This window comes from Micromys minutus, assembly GCF_963924665.1.
Source record: "Micromys minutus genome assembly, chromosome: 10".
Lineage (NCBI taxonomy): Eukaryota > Metazoa > Chordata > Mammalia > Rodentia > Muridae > Micromys > Micromys minutus.
In genome coordinates, this window is record NC_137979.1 from 44,346,027 (window position 1) to 44,369,810 (window position 23,784).

Below are 23,784 nucleotides of genomic sequence, written 5' to 3' on the forward strand. Positions count from 1 at the left end.
GAAGGGGATGGATCTACATTGGAGCAAGCTTTTGGGTTTGTTTTATTTTGTTTTAGTCAGGGTGTCTCACTGTGTAGCCCTGGCTGGCCTGGTACTCACTATGTAGATCAGGCTGGCCTCAACTAATAGCAGTTCTCCTGCCTCAGCCTCCTGAGTGCTAGTGATTACAGATGTGTGCGCCCATGCCTGGTTTACCAGTTGAATCCGAACGGTCTCCTTCCGGCTTGAGCTCCTGGTCCCACCTCAGTCATAGCACTATTTTGAAGTCGGTGGGGCCTGTTCGGCAGAAGGTCACCAGAAGCCTTTGAAGGTCCTGCTGCCCTGAGTCCAGCAGTGCCTCTGTGTCTTCATCCAGTTACACTGTCACTGTGCTCTCCACCCAGATGGACTGAAACTCCCTTGAAATTGTGATCCAAAACAAAATAAACCTTTTATTTACTAAGTTGTTTCTGTCAGGTATTTTGGTCACAGCAATAAATAGAATACATTTTTAAAAATGGAAGCTTAGAATAAGTAAAGCACGTGAGCAGTTACTAAGGGAGCTAGGGTAGGTATTACAAATATTCAACAGAAATTCTCATTAGGGACAAGGGCATTTTGTAACAGTCTATCGGCCAGACTGTCAAGAGTTAAAACAGGTGTATTCCTGAGGACAATCCAGATGCAGGAAGTCTCTCAGGCTCCAAGGGAAACTACAATTTGGTATGTTAGTTGGAGATGTCGATATCCCATCTTCAACGTAGATAGGCCTAACCCACTGCAAACAGCTGAGCTCAAGTGCTCTGAAGAACACTCCAAAGGACAGAACACACCTTCTAGGGTACATGTGGAACATCCCCTGGGGCAAACCATATCGAGGGCCTTAAGCAAGCCCAGATGCTTGTCAAAGGAGAGAGACCACAATGAAGCTTGTTCAAAACCACAGCGAGATTAAGTTAGAAACTAAGGTTTGGGGCCAGCAATATGGCTCATCAGGTAAGAGTGCCTGCAGCTAAACAACCAAGTTTCATCTCTGGAACCTACAGGGTGGCAAGAAAACAGCTCTGAAAATTGTCCTCTGAAGCCAGGCATGGTGGTGCACACCTTTAATCCCACATACTTGGGCAGATTTCTGAATTCAAAACCAGTCTGGGCTACAGACTTAGTTTCAGGGCAACCAGAACTACACAGAGAAACACAGCACTCACTGTGGCACAGTACCACATGGGGGGGGGGGACAAAGACCTGCCACAAAACTGTAACAAGTTAAATGGGGGGCTGGTGAGGTGGCTCAGCACTGGCAGCTCTTCCAGAGGACCTGGGGATCAATTCCCACACCCACATGGCCACAATGTCTGTAATTACAGTTCCAGTAGACCCAACAGCCTCACAAAGACATGAATGCAGACAAAACAGCAATGCACATAAGATAAAAGGATACATTTTTTAAAAAAAGTCAGGATAGATGGTTCAGAGGCTGGAGGTATGGGGCTCAGTTCCCAGTACCACATAAGCCGGGTTGGGCGGTACACACCTGTGACCTCAACAGTTGGGAGGTAGAGGCGGGAAGAAATCAGCATCAGCTTCTGTTACATAGAGTCTGAGGCCAGCCTTGGATACATAAGGCCTCGCCTCAAAAAATAAAGACACCAATATGGATATTTAGAAGACATAAAGCTGATGTGGAGAAACCAGAACGCTCTTAGGGGACTGGTGGGGACGGAACCAGAGCCGCTGCTTTGGGGTGGTGTAGCTTGGCTGGCAGACAATCTTAATTCAACCCTCGGAACCCACAGAAAGGTCCATGGAAGGCACTTATTCCCAAAAGTTGTTCTCCAACCTCTGCACACACCCCGTGGCACACCTGGCTGCCACCGGACATATGCCTGTTACCTGAACATTCATGTGCTAACCACCCAAAGCAGGACTGACATACACACGCCATGCCGAACAGGCACCTGGAGAAGAGCTTAGCTGGAGAAGAAACGAAGCTCTCTTGCTTTACCACAGCTGCCTTTGCAAACACCGTGGCAGAAAAGAAACCAGGCTGCTGTGGGATTCCACCCCTGGGGAAAGTCTGGGGGATCTCTACAGGGGAAGGAGATGAGTAATTCCCTAGGGGTGGGGTGTCACAGAGGAAGGAGCTGAAATAGGTGGTGAGAGTTGGGGGTGTGGTCAGAGTCTTTTGTGGGTGTTGAAAATATTCTAAAGTTAGAATGTTGTGCTGGCTGCACATCCACACACAAAGTAAAAGCCACTGGGATGTGGATGTTAACTGGGAATTTTAGGCATGGGAAACACACCGAGTAAGCCAGGTTAGCATGCTGCACTCTGACCTTGCCCCCCACAAAGTTTGCTGTTTCCTGAGAAATATTTCTTTAGGAAATATTAGTGTTGAGAGAGAGGAGTAACCTACACACACACACACACACATGCACGCACGCACACACACACCACTTTTCTGTCATAGGTAAAGACCAAATCATAGCTATAAGGCTCAGGTACAGTGGGTGAGTGACCAGCGCCCACTGGAGGGAGTCCTAGGTTTCTTTCTGGACCATCCTTCGGTATCACTAAGACTCTGCTGCTCCGTTCTCCTCTCCTGAGACACTGGATTGTCACCCACAACCATGAAAGCTGCAAGTGGAGTGGCATCTCTGCAACTGGGCAGGTCTTGGACATTTGCCTACCAAGGAGCGCGTTGCCCCTGCAGAGAGCAGCATTTAGTTCTCAGCACACACATCAGGTAGCTCATAGCCACTGTTCCAGGGCATTCAATACCCTCTTCTGGCCTCCTCAGAAACCTTCACTCATACAAACTCCTCTCCTCACCCGAAACATATACACACTTAATTAAATATAAAATGTAAGCATTGATTGTAAAATATAAAACCTTCCCCTCGCTCCCATGGCTCCTAGAAGACATGCAGTTTCCTGTTCCTGGCCCAGAGCTACTTGGATTTCATTTCTTTCCTAGAACTGGAAGGCTGCTTTTCACCCCAGCCCTGCCTTTGGCCTGGCTCCACAGCATGACTTCTCCAATACTTTGTTGGGTTGGTTGGTTTAGTTAAGACAGCGAGCATCCTATTACATAGTCTAAGCTGACTCACGGATGCTTCCTGTATCAGGGCAAAGAAAGTGTGAGCCATGTCTGACTTCCATTTACTGGAAAAAGGTTTCTATCTATAATCCAGAATGGCACTAGATCATCCTGTCTTAACACATATTCCCAATCCCCCGGATGCTCGGATAATGGGCATGTTACTCATTTTAGGGAAGGGGTACGTTTCATTACATTTTTTGATTTACATATTTTATTGGGGCGGGGCACACATGCGTGCTGAGAGGACAACTTGCAGGAGTCAGGGCTCCCCCATGGGTCCCCCTTTACTTGCTAAGCTATTTCTCAGGTCTCTCTCTTTTTAAGATGTATTTATTTTATGCTTATGAGTACACTAGCTGTCTTCAGACACACCAGAAGAGGGCATCAGATCCTATTATAGAAGATTGTGAACCACCATGTGGTTGCTGGGAATTGAACTCAGGACCTCTGGCAGAACAGTCAGTGTTCTTAACCACTGAGCCTCGTGTATCCCAGGCTGGCCTCAAATTCACAATCTTTCTCAGTCTTAATTTAATTCCTAACCTTTCTGCTGCTGCTTCCAAGTGCTGGGCTCATGGGCTTACGCCCCACTCCCAACTCCACCCCTTTTGTTATTGATGATAAGAGGGTCTCACTATGTTACCCTGGCAGTCTGGAACTAACTGTGAATATCAGGCTGGCCTCCAACTCAGATTCACCATTTTTGGGAAATTTATAACCAGCCTTTAAAATTTTGTTAGTATTCTGGGTATGTCCATTTGCACATACATATATGGAGACCGGAAGTCTCTGATTGCTAACTTTTTTTCAGAGAGGGTCTCTCACAGAACCTGGAATTTATCTGTCGAATAAGCTGGCTGGCTAGTGAGCATTGAGGACCTGTCCCCAGAGACTTTCCTCCTCTAAGATCACGGACCTGAACTGCTTGGGGTTTATGTGGGTGGTGGAAATCCAAACTCTGGCCTTTACGCTTGTATGTAAGGCACACTACTGACAGCCACCTCAGCAGCTCTTCCATTCCCCATACTTATGGCCCCCAATGTAGGGGACCCCAGGACCTGGTCATCCTGGGCAGGTCCACAGTGCTTATCGTCACCATAGTTACAGGGCTGTCTCTTTGTTCCAGTGCTTCCTGTCAGCCATGGTTTGTAGCCGCTCACTCCTGGCTGGCTCCTCTGCCACAGGCTACAGTTGGCCCTAGCACAGTTGGTACCTAGGCACAGCAGCAAGGGTGGCTTTCCGGGAGTCACTTGAAAGGGGGAGGACTGTGCCTGGCTCGATCTCTGGCAAGCAGGTGATGTATTTGTTTTTCCTTTTAAAGTGCCAGGGGAGGGAAAGGAGGACGGGGTTGGCTGCTCTCATTTTTTCCAGGAATACTACAGGAAATTGACAACAGGAACTGCTGACATTCCTAAAGTCAGGAATAGCCTCTAGGTAGACTGACTAGGTAGGCAGTCTGACTCGGGGCAATGGCTGGAGGTGACTCACTTGGCTGGGAGCCAGGTTTCTCAACTCAGGCTTGCCAGTGGCCCTTAGAAGATGCTCGGGATTCCAAAACTGGCTGGGAGTGTGTAGCTTCAGGACCCTGCCACCCCCATGGGACAGAGGCGATCAAGGACTGGCTGGAAGATCAGGTAATGCTAGGCCTCTGCTAAGAATCTAGGAAGCCTCGAAGACAGAAGGCATGGGACCCGACAAGAGCCCAGATCGCTTGGATTCAGAATTGAAACTGAGCAGGACATCTGGCGCGTGCCCTGTGCGCTGTGGGTAGCAGGTACATTTCACTACATGTTCCTATCATGTGTTTTGGGTGTTCCCTGTGAGTCCCTGTTCGTTCCAGAAGCCTGAGATGGAGTATACATGAGGGGTCATCTCTGCAGTAGGCCTGAGGCTGAAATCCAACATGGCAGTGCACCAGGGAATCTGACCTGTAAGAATTGGCATGGCGGTCAGCTGGAGCTGAATTTAAGTTGTGAGTTTAGAGATCTCTGGTTCTGTGACGCAGGAAAGATGCCCAGGATCTCACTCACTGGCAGTCATGGGGTCCTCTGCAACAGCCAGTCCGGAGCTGACTCTTTAGAACTAGTAGGGTTGGCTGGGTGTGGCAACACAGGCCTCTAATCCTGCACTGGGGAGGCACTGGCAGGTGGATCTCTGAGTCAAGGCCAGCCTGGTCTACTGAGCAAGTTCTAGGACAGCCAGAGCTACACAGAGAAACCACCTCAAAATTCAAAATAAAATAAAAAAAGATCTGTGGTGTCCTTCCCCCTGGTGCTTTCTATCCTGTCTCTTCTTGGTGCCACGCTCACTGACTTAGGACGTGCTGGCGTCAACAAGTCCCCACTCCCTATTCACCCCAATTCCTTCCATGCCCCCAATGAAATAATGAGGCACAGACCACAGGAAGAAGATCCAGGAGAGAAAAAAGAAACAAGTTTTATTAAAGCCCCAACACTCGGCTAGAAAAACCAAACGGGAAGGGAAGAGAGCAGGGAGACGGGGAAGAGGAGGACATTAAAAAAGAGACAGAAAACACAGCAACCCTTTCCATTTAGAAATTGTCAAGTTACACTGACAGAGGTCACAATATCCACAGAAGCCATCACTTCTACACCAACACAGGCCCTACGGGGTGGACGGTGGGTGTGGAGCCGGGCTGGCCTTGCGGGGACCCCACTTGGGACCTCATTCAAAGCCTTGGCCCTGAGGCCCCTGGGGAAACAGTATATTGTGGAAGGGGCCAGAGAGAACCCCCCATGCGAGTAACACAGCACAGCGGGCAGGGGTGAGGGGACCAGGTACAGGGTCCCCCATGTGGCAGTTTCTCTTGTCAAGCACACACTGATGGACAGCAGTGAGGCGGTGAGGCGCATGCAGCTGGGGGCGGGGACTGACGTGCTGTGGGCTTTGAGAAGGCTGGGGGCGGAGCTTGGGAGGGGAGCCGGGCGAGTGGTGCAGGGATGATGGAACGCGCACACATGCACACGAGTACTCACACACAGAGGCCCTCTCACACACCTGCCTGAACCTGCACAACCATCCATATGTGGTCCTCACATGAACATCCAGGCATGTCTACACACACATTACACAAGTTCTTACTCCCAAGGCTCTCCTCACACAATGCTGATGCTCAGGCAGGAGATGTTCACATACATGTACAAGGCTTCACACATACAATATTAAGCTTTGCCTATGCACACACAATCCATGCATGTGCACACACAAGTTGTGTAGGCTTGTGCCAGCGCACGCACACACAGGCTGCACACAATCCTGTACAAATGCCTCCCAGGACGCACATTGGCAGGAACCAAATCGAAGACTGAGAAGTCTGCAAGTCCCACGGGCCTTGCCTGAGCTCGTGGGACAGCCCCTGCATGGATGGTCGGTTCCTCCAGCTCCCCCTCCTCCACAAAGGACACTCAACTCAGGACAATGACAGGGGGCGCACACTCAGGTCACAGGGCTGAGCGGGTGTGGGGGCAAGCAAAGAGAAATGGAGTGGAGGGGCCCCTCCCCCTCCCCTCCCAAGCCAGGGGTCTCTGTACAGCCAAATCAAACCAAACTGCTTCACAGGGACTACAGAAACCAGGCCACACGCCTGTCCCCAGCCCCTCCCCTGCCAGACAGCGGCCAGGGAGAGTGTGCTGTGGTTTTCTTTTCTTTTTTTTTTCCTTTTTTAAATATTTATATATATTTATATTACGTATATTATATATATAATATGTAAATATATTTTTAAAACAATATAAAATGTTAAGACACTTCACTTAAATGTAAAGAGTTGCTTGCAATTAAAAGTAATTGCATCATTGTGAGGTCCTTTTTTCTATTTTTTTTTTTTTTTAGGGTTTTTTTTTTTTTGTTTTGTTTTGTTTTTTGTTTTGCTTTTTTTTTTCTGGGAGGGATTTTTTTTCTTCTTTTGTTATTTTTCAAAAAGGCTTGCTTGCCTTAGTACAAAAATGATCCAAAGCTAGAAAACAAGAGTAAACTAACAAAACACAAATAGAAATAAATAAAAATAAACAAAATCAAAAAAGAAACACAACCCAGTTTTCCCTCCCTCCCCAAACCCTCAGCAGTGGCCACTGGTTCCCCACCTCCCCCGTGGGGCTCCAGGGTCTTGGGGCTCTGTCCCTTCGATGGTTCCTCTCTGTGCTTACTGTGGGACTAGTCCCAAGACCACACCTCTGAGCTTACTCTGCTTTGTGCTCCAAAGGGGGGGCCTCCACCCTTCCAGCCCTTCCCCTAATCTTCCTTCTTGCTCTGGCCTCTGTACCTGCTGGGGGCCAGGCCAGACCAAGTCAGCCTCTCCCTTTGAATCCTGGACCGACCCAAAAGCCAGTCTGCCCTGTTCAGGACCCCTGCAAGGTGTCCAGACTGGAGTACTAGCTGGCTCTTCTGCCTTGGGGACCCTCAAACACCCGACAAGTGGTCACCAGATCCCCACGGCAAGTCACACTTCACTCCTTCCTGAAAACCCTCAAATCATAGAGGCTGGCAGAAGGTCAAGTTGCTCCCTCTAGGGGTCAGAGACTTTACTCCACCCACCCGTCCCTTCTCCCTGTATCCCTCAAACCAGACCCTACCCACCCTCCAAACAAGTTTCTAGGCCCTTCCATCTTCCCCACCCCACCCCCATAAAATAAGTTAATGGCATTTAAAGTGCTAAATTAGGGAACTAAAAGTACCGGATGCCCCTCTCAGGGTTGCCCTCTCCCAAGGCAGAACCCCAGGGGCAGGCTGTCCCCAGAAGCACCCTCCGTAACAGGTGTCCTGAGGACCTCCTTCCATCTGTTGCTAGCACCAGCCAGACACTGAGCAGCAGCGATCTGGCTTCTCCCCTGGCACCTAGTATCCCCCCTCCCTCCTCACACCCAGTCTTGGCCTCTTCTCTGGGAATCCCCTCTAGCCAGGCCTGCTTCCAGGCCCACCCTGGTTCGAAAGAAAAACCACAGGCCAGCAGCAGAGTTCTGTCTCTTCGAAGGCTGGACAGACAGTGGGGCGTCTCCAAGGCCAGGGTCTCCCTTGTCCAGCCTGACGCTGGGTCCGTTCTTGTCCATTTGTTCCTCCAAGAAGGAACCCAGTAATGGGAGGGGGGTCTTGCTCCGCTCCAAGTCTCCGTGGCTCAGAGTTTGTTCCAAGTGTTCTTGGGAAGTTAGGGAAGGTGGGAACTTTGGATGGACTGGGGGGGGGGGGGGGAGAGGGTGAAAGAGAAGAGGGGAAGAAGATGACAGGAAGTGGGCGGAGCAGAGGCCGCTAGGGAACAGGAAGTTAGGGGAAGTTGGTGTGTTTGGTTTTTAGCTTTCTCTTTTACTCTTTAAAAAAGAAAAAGAAGAAAAAAACGATAATGAAAGGAAATCGCTTAAAAAACCAAAAACACCAAGAGGAGATGAGAGAGTAGAGGGCCATGCCCCCCGCGGCCCTTCCGGTGTGAGAGTGGGAAGGGTGGAGCGGACATGAGAGGAAGGGGGATGATGGCAGGAGTGAGGGAGGGGCAGGCTGGGGTGGTGGCGTGAGGGGCTTCTAGAAGGAGATGGAAGAATTCCTTGCCCCAAAGGAAGTCAATACAGGGATGGACGTTCTGGAACCAGAGGGCTTTTCTGAGCCGGGGCTCGAGGTCTCATTCGGACCGCTCATCTCTTTAGATGGTTTAGTGGCCTGGAACAAAAACAGGGGTCAGGGGTCAGAGAGAGCAAAGGAGAGCCTCCATGCTGGCTCCTGACTGAAGTGTTGAAAAATGGGGAGACTCCACAAGTCCAAGAGAAAATTGACTGCAAAAGCTAGAACCCAGAGGGGCTGGGCGGCTGGAGAGAGAGTGCTCCTCTGATCTGGGGGGACAGGGTGAGGGAGTGTGTCAGCAGGGCAAATAAGGTTGAGGGGAGCCATGGGGTTGGATCAAAGGCCTGGAAAGCAGAGTGTGGGGTGGGCTCAGTCCATGGTTACTAAGAGAGGAAAGGCAGAAGACAGAAGAGACACCAGAGAGACCCAGCCCAGGACAGGCAGAGGGGAGAGGGGGTGAGAGGGTGGGTGGGGGAGGGAGAAGAAGTGTATGGTTAGTAGCAACAGGGGTGCATGTAAAGCCAGGCAGATGGGGTCAGTAGCTCAGTCCAGCGGTAACAGTCCCGCCTCTGGCCCCCGGTCTAAGCTGGAGTGAGCTAGCCCCATCTGGGAACTGGGAATAGCCACTTGGCATCACCAGCATCCCTTTCAGTTCTGGGATCCCCACTGTGGCCCTCCATGCTTATGTCTCCCCCCCCACCCCCGCTCCAAGTGCCCCTAAGGGTGGCTAGAGCCCATTCTCTGAGGCACAAGCCGTGCTCCCAGGCTAGCCTCCCTGTCAGAACCCCCTGTGCACACGCATGTGCGCACTCTCCTTACTTCTTTTCTATTTGTCCCCCAGGTTTGTTCTTTGGAACCATGGCCTCCAAAGTATGGTTTAAGAGCCACCTGTGTCATCTCCATGGGACATTCTGCGGCATGGGTCGCACTGCATACTCCTGGGAGTCCTTCCAGAGTCTCTACTTTTAGGGTGGGAATGTGCATTTTAAGCAGGTGTCACTACTCGGGGATGATGACACAAATCAGGCAGCCTTGAAGTCTGTCCCTGTAACCAGGGACATGCCTAAAGTTTAGCTATCAGTGTCACAAATCAACAGCCTTGATTTAAAAACAGAACAAAGGCTGGAGAGATGGCTCAGCGGTTAGGAGTACCGACTGCTCTTCCAGAGGACTCAGGTTCAATTCTCACCACCAACACCGCAGCTCACAACTGCCTCCAACTCCAGCTCTAAAGTGCCTGACACCGTCACAGACATGCATGCAGGAAAAAAAAACCAACTCACATAAAACAATAATAATAATAATAACAAAGCATAACAAGAATCCTGATGTAAGCATTTACGCCTGTAATTCTTGAAAATCTGAGGCCAAGGGGAGGATATGGCAAATTCCAACCCAGCCTGGGCTACATACTGAGACCCTGTCTCAACACTCCAAAGCAAACAAACAACAAAAGCCACATGAAAGAAAAAGAGGGAACCCACTACCGTCTCTCAGGAGGCAGAGGCAGGTGGATCTCTGAGTTCCAGGACAGCCTACACAGAGAAACCCTGTCTTGAAAAGACAAAATAAAACAAAACAAACGAAATGCCAGCTTCCAATCCATCTGGGGACACCCTGGCTGTAGCGCCATACAAGATTTGCTGAAGCAAAGGGAACAGCTAAGGCTTTCCTTGGCAACTCTGTCTAGGGGTTTCTGTCATTTCCATGTCCCCTGCCAATGGGTGGTTTGGTGTTTGTTTCATTTTAAGATTTATTCATGTGTATATACTTTTTGCCTGCACGTATGTTTGTGTACCACACCCATGCCTGGTGCCCATTGGGTTCAGAAAAGGGTACCTTATCTCCTGCAACTGGAGCTACAGGTGGTGGTGAGCCACTATGTGGGTGCTGGGCATTGCACAGAGGTCCCCCTCAAGAGCAGCCATTGTTTTTCAACACCAAGCCATCTCCCCAAGCTTTCCCTACACACCATGGTTCTTGATTCTGATAAAAGAAGCATAACTTCCCCAGACTTATGACGAGACAGAAGCCCCAGAGAGACTCAGCATCCTCTGGGAGAAATGGGACACTTCTGGAGGCCACGGCAGCGCACTTCTAGGCCATAATGCATCTGCTCGTCAGGCTATTTCAGGACACCGGTCCCTCCAGGGTCAGACTTTGCCCTGACTCAGTTCCAAATGGGGCTAGGTCAAGCTGGAGCTTCACACCCAGTTGTTTGCCTTAGCCAGGCCAGTTCTGGTGTCCCCCAGAGTCTAACAGGAACAGTACTCTGTTCCCCCCCCAGTCTCCCCCCAGCATGCCCACTGCTCAAGCTACCATTAGGTTCTGGTCTCAGCATTGATGTACGTCTCTGAACTCTGGTGGTTCCTTCACGAGAGCCATTAAGAGACAAAATGGCCGGCCTACAGAGACTCCACAGCCTCCCGTCCACACCAAGCCCTTCATCCCTCACCTCTAGGTTAAGAGCTGGAATCCAGTTCCCACCTCACCCAGCACAGATCCTACAACCTTCAAGGGCTCTTTCTGTCACCTCCCAGCCTCTGCATGTCCGTTGTAATGCATGCCTGTCTCGGGATCTTCCCAGGTCCCCACCACGTCTAGGGGGACTCCCCACCATGTTCTCTTAATCTCATTGACATCAGACATTGAGGCCGGGTCCAGTGCCACAGGCCTGTCATCCCACCTTCTCAGGCTGCTGAGGCAGAAGCCAAGCCAAGGTCTGCCTGGGAAACTGAGTCGGAGCTTGTCTTAGGGACACGTGTGACTGGAGCATGTGTGCAAGCTGATCAGAGCCTAAGGGAGTACCAGCTGTGAATTGATCCATGCTGGGGTTTGTGGGCATAGACTTTTAACTGCTACGTGTGTGAGCATCCATCAAATAAGCATTTTAGAAAGTCCTCCCGGGTCAAAGAAAACCGATAAAAGATAACAGCAGTCACATATAACCTTAGGAGACCACACATTTCCATAGTGACATTGCATTAGTTTTGTTTTTTCTACACTGTTAGGAGATCAAAACCCGGGGCCTCCTCCTACTCGACAGGCAACCCTCCACTGAGCCAAACCTCCCCACATCGATTCCTTTATTGTTTTCTTTATTTGAAAAAAAATTTTTTTCCTCACTTTGTCAGAAAGCAGACAGCTCCTGGCACAGCACATGTGACGGGAGTCGCTGGCAAAGGGCTATAGGGTGGGAATGGGGCCCATCTTGGGGTGAGGAGGAGCAGGAAGGGCCCAGTGAAGTCCGGGAGCTGTGGGGTTTGGGGGCTGGCTGGTGGGGAGATGCTCTCACCTACAGACAGTAGAGGAACTAGGAACCCTAAGAGGGGTGGAGGTGAAGAACCCACTCAGTAACCAGGCAGGCCAGGTAAATATGGAACAGAAAGAAGCCAGGTATATGGCTGATCTGGTTGGCTGGGTGGGCATCCCCTTCCTCCCTCACAGATCCATATTCCTCCCTCCCAAGACTGGGGAACCTTGGATTCTACCTCAGCATCCAAGACCCGTGGAAGGAGGACAATGGTCTCCAGTAGACTTTCTTCCACCGAAGACTATTCTTGGACCACAGGCGTACAAGAAGACGCTCTGTCTAGCTGGAAACTCCATACGAGCTTTTGAGGGTCAGAATAGACCCAGGATGGGGAGGGGCTGATGTGAGAGCTGGGGGTTTACCGAGCCAGGGAGGAGCTACACAGCGCATAGATATGGGGACCCCTAAGCAGCCATCTTACCCAGAGGAAGGCAGAGCTAGCAGGGCCCTCGGGAGGCCTTGCCATTCCCTGTAGGGAGGTGGGAAGGCTGAGAAGAGTCGGCCCCGGAACGTATGGAGCTGACCCACAGGGCAGCAGGTAGCAGGGCCTGGGTTTTGAGGGAGCTACAGGACAGGACAAGGGCGGTGATGTGTAGCTGCAGTGGCGGGTGGTGCGGGTGGGATGGGGTCCTTACTAGGCAGAAGCAGGCATATGTCAGGTTTCCTACCCGTCTCAGCCTCTTCACCTGTTCTACCTCAGACTGGTGTGAAGCAGTCACACCTCATAGCTACCAGCTGGTTTTCTGAGCATGAACTGAGAGGACCCCCACCACCCCAGACAAGAGGTCCTCACCCACTGCAGTCACAGAAAAGAACTGGGGGGATGGGCCTCACTGGGTGAGTCTGGGGACCATGAGAAAGCGGGGGCTGGGGAAGAAAAGGTGGAGGATGATTGAATGTTTGTCTTCCTAGGAGCCAGCAGGTAGACAATGTCTTGCCCAGAGCTATCTGTGGCTATGGTGGAAGGGGTTTTTAGATAGTTCCCAGTCTTGGCTCTGATGTCATTTGCTATACAGGTCTGGGAAGTCTCTCTCCTGCTATGAGCTGGCCCTCATGGCCAGCCTTGGCCATCCCTAACCTTATCCATCAGAGCTTTGGATCTCTATCTGGACAGAGCAAGGCCTACCTGGGACCTGAAGCAGGCCTGGCACATTAAAGCTACTTAGGAGAGGTTCTGAACTGAGCGTGTGCACTGAAGGGCTCTCAATAGCTACATCCAGGGTCCTCCTCTACTCTCTGACCAGGCAGACCTCACGAGCAGGCTCCAGGGCTCTAAACGGCATGGGTGAATTCTGTCAACTCCAAACGTACAAATCCAAGTGGGGTTGTTCCATCTGCAGGACTCTGACCACACCTGATGTCCATTAGAGGCTGTGAGCGCCCTGTCACTGAAATGTGCGTGCATTCAGCTTCTACCTGAACTGAGGGCGGGAGAAAAGTGCAGAGCAGGGAGCCATGAAGTAGAGGTGAGACAGCAGCAGAGGCACAGGCTTTAGAAGTGACCCACCCACTGGGGCAGAAAGTGAGTCTGCACAGGGCAGGCACTGCACAAGGGAGGGGGTGAGGCTCCTCTATCCCTGAGCAGGAGACTGGCTCTGAACTCAGTTGTCGTCTATACCAGATCCAAAGCACTAGGCCCACGAGGAGGAAGAACATGGAGAGCGTCGTGACAGGGAGGGAGTCAGAAGAATCAGAACTCTCATTAAGACAGCCGCACATAGCAGAGCCTTGGTGTATGACCCTCCAGGGGCCTGGGTGCCTGGAGTTCCATCCTCACCTGCTGCTGGGCCTGGATCCTCATGTATTCCGTGCGTTGCTTGCTGTGTTTGCCTTTGTCAGGGCTGCCTGCTGGGCCCTGGGCCGCCTTCAGCCGAGAGGCTCCGGGAGTCACCACCTTCATGGGTGGCACGTTGCCACCACCACTCTGTGGAAAGAGAGACAGGGCTGAGGTGGAACGGTCCTGTGTGAAAGTCTAAGCAAAGGGGGCGGGGGGAGGGATCTCTGGGGTTAGGACCTCCTTAAGGAGGTCCTGGGAAGCCTGGAGATCCCTCCCTGACTTTAACCATCTAAGAGTTAAGTCCCCTCTGAGCCCAGGTTCAAGGCCTCCCTGCAGGAGATGATCAGACCAGGCTGTGTCCTGGGTAAGAACTCATTTATGACTTTTCCAGAGTGATGTGGGGGCAGCTGGTACCTTCCTGGGAAGCTGCTTCTATAGGGAAGGCCCCAGGACCAGCTACCAGCACGAGATTTCATCCTGGTCCAGGAGACAGAGTTGGAACTGGGGGTCTCTAATAAGAGAGCATCCCCAGGTCCACCCACCCCCAGAATAGGAGGTAACAAGAGAAATCTCCCCAGAGATGTGCACATCTAGACTCCTATAGTTACCCCCTCTTGTATAGCCCTTCCAGGGTTGGGGGGACACAGAGGCGCAAGCAGAGAAATGACAGGGACAGAAAGAGACAGAGACGGGGAGGGGGAAAGGGGTGGAAAAGAGAAGAAAGCTTTATTCTCTGGCTTACAGAGAGTAGACAGGGACAGAGCCCACTTGGTTCATGCCCTAACAGCAGAGCTGAGTCCTGGGTGGACCGGCTTCCCGGCCGCCCCTGGCTCTGCCCATAGGCCTTGGCCTGGACGAAGGCTCCAGAGCATGGTGGACTGAAATACAGACAGTAGAATAAGGGGGTGTGGGTAGAATGCTTGTGGCCCTGCTCCCCCACTCTGCAGGAAGGCAGCAGGAAAGAAGAGGGGAGTGGCAGCCACCTGGGGATGGGGACGTAGGGGTTGGGGGCTGCCTGGACAGGTCATAGTCGATTTGGCGCCCATCTCGCTCAGGGTGGTTTCTAGTTCCTGGAGTGTCTCTTCCAGGCTGTCCATCCGTAGCGGGGTAGCATCCTGTACTGTGCTGCCTGAGCTGGTGACCTGAGGCCCCCTACGGCAAGCTCGACTGTTCCATACAGAGTTTTGAGGGGTCTCTTCTGAGTGGCTCTCAACAGTCAAAGTCTTCTGAGTCTCATCCGGGGATGGTCCCCGCAGACAGAGAACTCCGTCTTCCACACTGTGTGAGCTCTGGAGAACTGCCGGTTCCTTTCCGGACACTGAGCTGCTCCTGGGCCAGAGTATCTCAGCCGCTAGTCCCAGCAAGCCCTGTGGGCCATTCCAAGCCTTCCCACTGCCAGCCAGGGTCCGGGGTCTTGGTGTTGGGACTGTCTTGGGACCCAGTTCCTCTAAGGTGGTCTCTGGCAGAATGGGAGAGCTGGAAGTGCATTCTGTCAGGATGATCTGAGGGATACAGAAGACCCTGGGCCCTGAGGCAGCCTGCAGGGACAGAAAATGAGGGAGAATGTGATCCCTGCAGAAGGAATCCTGAGCTGGGACGAGGCTAAAAGACAGATGAGCCCACGCCCTTCCTCTCACAGATTGGGAAACTGAGTCAAGGAACATCCTGATGATGTCGTCCAATACTAGAGACAAAGCTGAGCTTAGAGTGCAGGTGTCTTTCCATCACCCATAATCCGTAGTCTCCTGCTTTCTGCAGAAGCGCAAGAGCGTATTTCTTCCCCCCTACCCAGGTTAGACTTGGGAGCAAATCTCAGGCGCCATCCCAGGTACCACGGAACAGTATATGGGCTGTGCAGCAAGTTACAGGAATCAACGAAGACGCTCGATTAAGTGTCTGGTATAATTTGAGCAAATACAAGCTTCTGGTTGAATAGAACCAAATAACTGCTGTATAAGCAGAGAACAAGCAGAGACTAGTCTCTACCTCAAAGACGGGCCTCGTCCTCATCTCGGGCTCCTGGACTCACACCTGTAAGCCCTTCCCCAGTGAACTCAGCTTTGAAGGGGTGGAGCTTGGCCATAGCCAGTTCCTTGACCTCATATACCGGATAATGCTCCAGCTAGGCACCCACTTCTGTATGAGCACCTTGGCTCTGACTCTGGCCAAAGGCCAGAGGCCTCAAAAGCCCTGTGAACCCGAGTGAATTCTGCCTGAACTCTAAGTACCAGACCATGTCAAGACATTAAACCATATGTCTTCATCTTCAATGCTTTCTGTAATTCATGAAATGACTGTCACTCTCCCTGTCCCCACTTCACAGGTGGGGAATAGCACCTTATCAGCTAGTTAGTAGTAGAGCCAGGATTTGAACCCAGATAGCCTGAGTTCAACTCCATTGCTCTTTTTACTAAACAAGCTGAGACCCCCTCCTCCACCTCCCAAGGCAAACCACCCAGCCCTACCACTGCTTACCTGAAAGTAGGGTGCACACAGGGAAGGCAGGGAGGGCCCCGGCTCGACAGGCTCCTCTGCCTGACAGCATCTCGGGATGCAGAGGGGAAGCCAGGGAAAGGGCCTTGCCTGCTCCGTCCCCTCACAACTGAGTCTCAGAACCAGAAAGGAGCAGAGCTGGGTGCTGAGGACAAAGCCAGTCAGGAAGTGTCCCTTTCATACTGCTCAGCCCCTGAAGACTCCTGGGGCTGCACACAGCACTGTCCACCTTCTGATGCCTGTCTGCTCCCCTGCCAGGTAACCAAAGACCACCAGGCCTCAAACTGAGCCACAGTGCTGGTGGCTGCCATCAAGGACCCCATTGTGGGCTGGGAAGAACCACATAAGCAAGAGGAGAGTCCGCGTGTGTGCATAAGAAGTTGAGAATGGAGGTCCTCTTACCCCAACCTGGCAGAGCAGAGGGAGAGATGCCCTGACCTTTCCACACCCCCCTCCCTCAAGCACAGGCCCCTAGAGCGCAGACAGCAGCCCCACCCGCCATGTCCCCACAAGGAAATAAATACAGCAGGACAGCAGCAAGGGCTGAAGTTAGAGAGAACTTCCCGATGCCGAAAGAGAAAACTAGCAGCCAAGGAAGGGCGTGGCTTCTCTCATTCCCAGCTCCTTGACCGGCCACAGGGCAGGGAGAAGTTTAGGAAAGCCATCTCCCTGGTCTGTCCCTGACTCCCCAGTGCAAGGCATAGATTCCAGTGGGACAAGCAGAACCCCTTCCCCGGCTTGTGCAGCAGGGCATAGAGTAGGTATCAGGCAAGCTCTCGAGACAAGGTCAGATTGAGCTGGACCCTACGTCAGTTCCTGAACAAGATCCAAATTCCAATCTTGGCCCCCAAGACAACTCACAGGCTTTGGATCCAGCCTAAACTCAGGCTGTTAATGGGAACAAAACACCCAAGAGCCAGACAGAAGCTGGCCAGTAAGAGAACTCCTAGGACAGAACACCAAACACCCAGGTTGCAGTTCCCAGAACTCCTGGGAAGACCCCCAGGAAACCTCGGGGAGGAGCAAATTGTGCAGTTGTGCATTGCCCTTGGCGTGTGCAGGAAGGGGGGAGTCACGGGCGTGAAGCTGGGGTTGTGGCAGAGGGGCTGGCATGGGTGGCGTGTTAGCTGGTTAGCGTGAGAGATGCAGAAAGGAAGCTGTGGAGGAACAGGCAGAGAGAGCCATGAGAGGTGCAGGGAGGCCCATTACCTTCCGTGGGGAGCCCAGAGCTGAGACCCCAGGGGACCCCATGTCCTGGGGGGACAGCAAGGTAGGGATCAGCTGGCGGCGGGGCGTGGGGGGGAGGGAAGATACTGAACTTCTTTCAAACACCTGGGGAGCAGAAGGCAGGGGCAGGTTTGGAGGACCCAGGTGCTCGCTGAGTACCTAGGCACCTATGCAAGAGTAGCCCAGGATAGCCATGGGCACCCTTGGGCACCTTCTCCATGGTCACTGACCTGCTGGACCTTGAGTCTCTCCTCCAAAGGATCCTGATATCCAGGGACTCTGGCATAGGGCAAAGATTTCTGGGTACCCTATAAGCTGTGGCTTGTAGTAATAATGCAAGAGTCTGGGCCCTTTGGCATGAGGGTCTCCAGGATTCTGGCCTCAGAGTACTGAGGCTTGAGGGTTTTGGAGCATGAGCTGTCCTCAGACTGCCAGGGTGGGGTCTCGGTAAGAATGTGCAAGTCTGGGGCTTTCAGAGGATAGTGAGTCTTAGGGTCCCTGGTAGAATCTGAAAGACTATAATGAAAACTCAAACCTACCAGGATGAGTTTTAGACTCTTTTCTCTCTCCACTTCACAGTGGAGAAGAAATTGAAGCTAAGAAGAACGGGTCCTGGGGCTAGCAAAGGCTTGGCAGTGAACCTGACCTGGCTGAGGCCTGTTCAGTCATGCCTGACCTACCTCAAGCTCAGCAATGATGCGTTCCTCATCATCTTCATCCTTGATGGCAGAGGCCATAATGGGCGGTGTGGAAGCAGGGCGGACCACCTCAGACACAGCACGGCGTAGCTTCACCTGAGGCTTCTGGACCTCCAGCTCCTCAGACTCAGCCTTCTGTAAAGCCAGGTGCCTATCAAGCCCAGGTCCCTCCCTCCCTCCAGCAGTGCCTCACCACACCCTTCCAGGAAGACCCACCCCTGACCTTGCCAGGACCTGCTGTGGGTAGTCGAGTTGGGTTGCACTGGCTGACTTCCCTTTCAAGCCCCAGAAGCCCCACCAATCGAGAGTTGTACCTTGATGAAGACTGAGTCTTTCTTACTGGTGACCACCACTTCTCCAGTTCTTGTGGTGGTCAGGCCGTGGGAGGAAGGGAAGCTCCGGCGGGGAGGGGGTGGCGGGGGTGACTTGGAGGGCTTCTCTGTGCGGTATCGGGGCACTGTGAGCTCATCTGCAAGCAGTGGTGATCTGAGATCAGGAACCCACTACCGCAGTGTCCACAAGCGCTCATTCCTCAAGGAATGACCAAGAGGACATCGCGGAGGAAGGCAGGACCCATTCCTTCCCAACCCCCCATGCCTGCCAGTGGCTCACCCAGCCCCTCTTCTTCCAACAGTCCTCAGCTGCTCAATGCAGACTGAGCCAGGACCACTGAGGCACTTGGGAGGCCCTTTGCCCGGAGCTGCTGCCCAATCATGGGCATCTTAACACCCCCAAGGTTCATGCCCACGTTCAAGCCTGGGACTCTGTGCCATTCTAATTTGTCTCACGGCCACAGCTGTTCCTCAGCCCCACCAGACTCAGGGCTTCTTCCTTTCTCTGAGGAGCCTGTCCTGCTTCCCAGCCTGATTTCCATGGCAACCCTTGGAAAGGTCACTCAAACCATATAATACCCTTGCTTTTGATTCTCTTGTGGCTTTCCACCAACCCAAACAGTGCAACTTCAGCACCATCCACAACCTCTCAGATTGGCTCTGTATTAAGTAAGACCCAGCGAGGATCCTGTCCAGTCAAAGCCACACCTCCTCTGCACTTGTCACACTGTCCCCTGGAAGGTGTGCTCACTGGCTGGGAAGTGCCTGCTCATTTCTAATGCTCCAGTGGAAAGCACTCTTCTCCTTTCTAAGACTGTACAGCTCCAGCCCAGCTCAGGAAGGAGATGCACTTAGCCCCTTTGTTCTAGGGAAACATTAAATGTGGCCTGGGACAGATTATATAACCATTTGAAGTCTGTTCTCTTTGTAAAGAGGGAATGACTGTGGCTGCCTTTTGCAACTGCTGCAAAATCATTAGGACCAACACCCAGAAGGCATCATGTAGTAAGCGCCTGGCGAATGTAACAGGCCTGTTCTTAAATTCTAACCACGGCCAGTAGAACTGACTCGGAGGTGAAAGGGGCCGGCTGTACAAACCTGATGACCTGAATTTGACCCCATGATCCCACGGTGGAAGGAGAAAATTAATTTCTACACATTGTCCCATCATGTATGCACTTTCATTCACACACACAAGTGCACACATGTGCAAACAAATAAGATAATTTTTTAAAGAATCCCAGGGGCTGAAGAGATGACTCAGCAACAAAGCACACTGGCTGTTCTCCCAGACCCAGGTTTGAGTCCCAGCACCCACATGGCAACCCCACTTCTAGGGGATGGAACACTCTGAGGCCTGCTCAGGTACCAGGCACACATGCGGTGCACACGCATACATGAGGGTAAAGCATCCATATATATGAATAAGAAAATAAAAATTCTGAGCTCCCTGGAAGCGCTCTTCATGGTCAGGGTTGCTGGCAGCAATGATGGCCGTGCCTCTTGTTTAGACGCTGTCTCCTGCCATCCGGCAGGCTTGGGAGATCACGGCCCTGCCATAGTGGTCAGCAATATACTGTTCTCAGAGCAGCCTGTTTCTCTCAGGAAGGGCGGGCTTGGATATACTCATGTCCCCTGCATGAGCCTTTTAGCAGCAGAGGGGAGAAAACTGGGCAGACCCCAGCTTACCCATTCTGTGTCCCTTCAGTGACTGCTAATGGTTAGCACCCCACTCTCTGGCAGCCTGACTCTCCAGTGCTTCCCCCATAAGCCACATTCTGAGTGAGGATGGGGACCTTCACCTCCAGGGCTTTATATCCCCATACCTGATCCTCTTCTCCCACTGGGTTCTGTCCGGGGAGCTGCCTTCTGACCATGGGGTGCCTTTGGGGGCTTGTGATCTGGAGTGGGAGTGGGGCCTGGGTGGGTCTTGCTGGCGCAGTCCAGGTCGGGGATAGCCTTGAGCAGCTCAGCCTGCGTCTCCTCCAGGAGCCGGTTGATGTCCTTAGCGCTGTACTGGGTCAGGGCTGCCCGCTTCTCTTCCCAGTCTCTCTCAGCAGCCTTGAGAGGGGAGGCAGAGCTGAGGTCAGGACTCTGGCTCATGAGCCCCTGAGCTCCTGGAATCAGCCCCTTCCCCAGCTACTTGTGCTAAGAACAAGGAGAGACCTTTATGAGATCCGGCCCCTCCTACTGGGTGCTACACACTGTCCCTGTAGCTTAGAGAAGCCACTCCCAGCAGATACAAATATTATTAGGTTTATCTCTGGACACTATTCTTGTTTCGCTGACCACCTAGCCTGTGTTTATGCAAGTACCATATTGTTCTAGTTAGTATAGCTTTGTTGTATACTTTCTATTGAGAAGGGTACATGTGATCAGTATTATACTTCTCAGACTTCTGACCCTAAGGGAAAGGGCCCGCATGCTCCTTCAGTACCTGACATTCCAAGTGACAGCAAAAACTGTGAGCCTAGCTCATGCCCCGCCCTGACACGTCACCTCAACAGACACAGCTTTGTCCATGTTTCTCTTGCCAGGAGCATCTGAGCCTTTAGTGGGGTTGCTGCTCTTTGGGGTAAGCGGGGTGCCTTCGGCAGGACCACTCAGCTCGTGGATATTCAGTGGAGGACTCGGGGGTGGCATTTCAAAATCCAAGGCTTTGCTGAAGTCTGTTTCGGCTGCCACCTTCTTGGGGGACTGGCTCAGGAGATTGTTGGGGGGAGGCCACACACCCTCATCCACTTGCCTAGGATTGGGAGAGGGAGGAGTGGCTAATGAGAGGTGGTAGCCCAGGGAGGGGAAACTGCAGACGTCAGGAAGGCTCTGGGATATTGCAGGAGAGATGGGAGAGGAATGTGAGGGAACGCCATGGTTTTTGCACGCAGGGGTCGTGGGTTGGGATTAAAGAGCAGATCTAGCTGGCACACAGTGACCTCCAAGGAGTCAGGATAGGGGGTCTGGGCCCAGTGTGTGACCCCAAGCGAAACTAAAGATTAAGGAGACAATGACCTTCGGATCTGGGCCAGTGTGTCAGTGACGGCCCGGCAGCGCTTGAGAAGTCCGTCAAGGCGTTGAGGTTCCTCCTTCAGGAACTTCACTGCCTCCACCTCTACACGCAGCACGACCCTCATCTTACTCTGCAGGCCTGGGAAATGAGCTGAGAGGGCAGGGGGCATAAGCTGGCTGGGTGGATAAACTGAGGAATTGAGGCACAGCAGGGACCCCCCTTTAGGGTCACCCTAGCCAGAGCAGACTCACCCTTGAGCTCTGTCAGTGTCTCCCCAAGCTGCTTCAGCACCAGCGCCTTCTCTTCCAACTCAGGACCAGGTACCAGCCGGTGGTTATGGGCCACATCCCTCTGGATCTTCTCCACAGACTTCTCGAGGTCACTGCAGGCACAGAGAGACCCTTCTCAGCCCCTCTGGCCCCAGACTAGCCCCCTGAAATTGAGCAGCTGGAAAGAAATCATGTCACCAATCAGATCAAAATCAAAAGGTATAGCCAGGTGTAGTGGCTTATTCTTGTAATCCTAGCACTTGGAAAGCTGAGGCAGGAGGATTGTTGAAAGATTGAAGCCAGTCTTGGATACACAGTAAGGCCCTGACTCAAAACAAAACCGCAAAATCAAAAGCCGACCCCAGGCTACCTGCCCATGTGAAAGTGGATGCCCACTGTCAATCTGAGCACCGGACAGCAGGCTGGGGAGTTGGTGCAGAGGAGAAACAGAGGCTTTCAAATAGTTCCTTCCAGGACTCCTCTCCACAAGCCCTGATCTACAGTGACATCAGCACTCATCCCTTTCCCTCAGTGTGAAACCCCAGACTCTTCCCCAGACACAGTGGAGAACCTGGAGGCCATACAGAGCCTCACGGGGCCCAGAGGCAGCTGTATATGTCTGAGGGCACAGCCATGCACAACACCTTCTTGTCAAAGAAATCCTGCCACAGCACCTCTCTAAATGTTTTCACTGTAAACATTTATGATCCCACATCTTCCTAAAATCTGGGGCGGACCACAGTGACACAGGCCTGAAATCTCTGTACTTGGGAAGCTGGGAGAACAGGATGACAAGTTCAAGGCCAGCCTGAGCTACAGCAAGATGTCTCAAAACAAACAACAGCCCAAGAAAAGCAAACCAAGGCACCATTCTCTGTGTTGAGCTCTTAATGTATGGGCAGGAGGGAGGGCCACGGAGATGGCTCAGTGGGGAAAGTGCTTGTTGGGCAAGCCTGAGACCCTGAGTTTAGATCCCCAGCGCCCATCTAAAAGCCCAACATAATGAAGCCCAACTTCAGCCCCAGCACCGGGGGAGGGGCAGAAATGACCAATCCTGGGAGTTCACAAGTCAGTGAGAGACCTGGTCTCCAAAATTAAGGTAGAGGGATTGGAAAATTGGTTTAGTAGTAAAGAGCGCTTGCTGCCTCTTGCAGAGGACCTGAGTTGGGTTCCCAGCACCAAATTAAATGTTTCAAATTGTAGAAGGAAGAAGTGAGAGAAAGAATTGCTACAGGCAGGTCGGTCACCGCCGTCTTATACGTAGGTCAGGATCATCCCTCACTCCCCGGGACCTCACATACATGCCCACCAAGTCCATCTGTGAGATTTAAACTTATCGGCCCATGTGTAAATGACTCAAATCTGTTCTACCATCCGACACATCTGCTCTGTTTTAAAGTTCAGGGTCATCTAGGGATCACAAGAGCATGCCTTAAACAACCAGCAGATGAAAAGACAGACCAGGGCAGAGCCGCCAAGGACAAAATCTTGAGATTCAGTACTTCTAGTTAAAGAATTCCTCGGCATTAAGCATCCTGTTCATCAGGTTGACACCTGATAGTCAGGACTGTACATTCATTTCCTTATTTTAACTTAAAACATTGCTTCCAGATGACACACGGACAAACAGTGGTTCAAAGACTAGACTACATTTCCCCATTTTTCCTGCAATTGGAAGTGGGCTTTCAACCTAGGCTGTGACGGTACACACCCTTTCCCACAGCTGGCTCTGGGTCAGACAGATTCCAGGAGTCACAGGCTTCAGTCAGGGGACCATAGCTATTCAGAGAGAGCCCTAGGCTTTGGCTAGACGGTCAGGTGAGTGTGCCCGACAGGAATAAAACCAAAAACCCAGGCTCAATTGCCAGCAGGATGTCAGAAAAGAGGAAAGAACAAAGGAAAAGAAACAAGAGAAAGAGAGAGAGAGAGAGAGAGAGAGAGAGAGAGAGAGAGAGAGAGAGAGAGAGAGAGAGAGAGAGAGAGAGAGAGAGAGAGAGAGAGAGAGGAAAGCACCTAGGGGC

At 52.1% G+C, this 23,784-nt stretch overlaps 1 protein-coding gene across 2 annotated transcripts in view; it reads right to left on the reverse strand.

Moving 5' to 3' along the window:
* Positions 1-7,981: 7,981 nt before the first annotated feature.
* Positions 7,982-23,784, reverse strand: part of SRCIN1 (SRC kinase signaling inhibitor 1) — a gene marked incomplete at its 5' end in the record, with an annotated part of 59,659 nt that continues 43,856 nt past the window's right edge. For both annotated transcript variants that reach the window (XM_080924643.1, XM_080924642.1), the window contains 8 exons: positions 7,982-8,746; positions 13,738-13,884; positions 18,138-18,290; positions 18,470-18,624; positions 20,314-20,548; positions 20,987-21,233; positions 21,497-21,644; positions 21,746-21,876. In XM_080924643.1, coding sequence (XP_080780769.1) covers positions 8,612-8,746; positions 13,738-13,884; positions 18,138-18,290; positions 18,470-18,624; positions 20,314-20,548; positions 20,987-21,233; positions 21,497-21,644; positions 21,746-21,876 — 1,351 coding nt within the window. In that variant the 3' untranslated portion in view covers positions 7,982-8,611. The remainder of the gene's footprint in view (positions 8,747-13,737; positions 13,885-18,137; positions 18,291-18,469; positions 18,625-20,313; positions 20,549-20,986; positions 21,234-21,496; positions 21,645-21,745; positions 21,877-23,784) is intronic.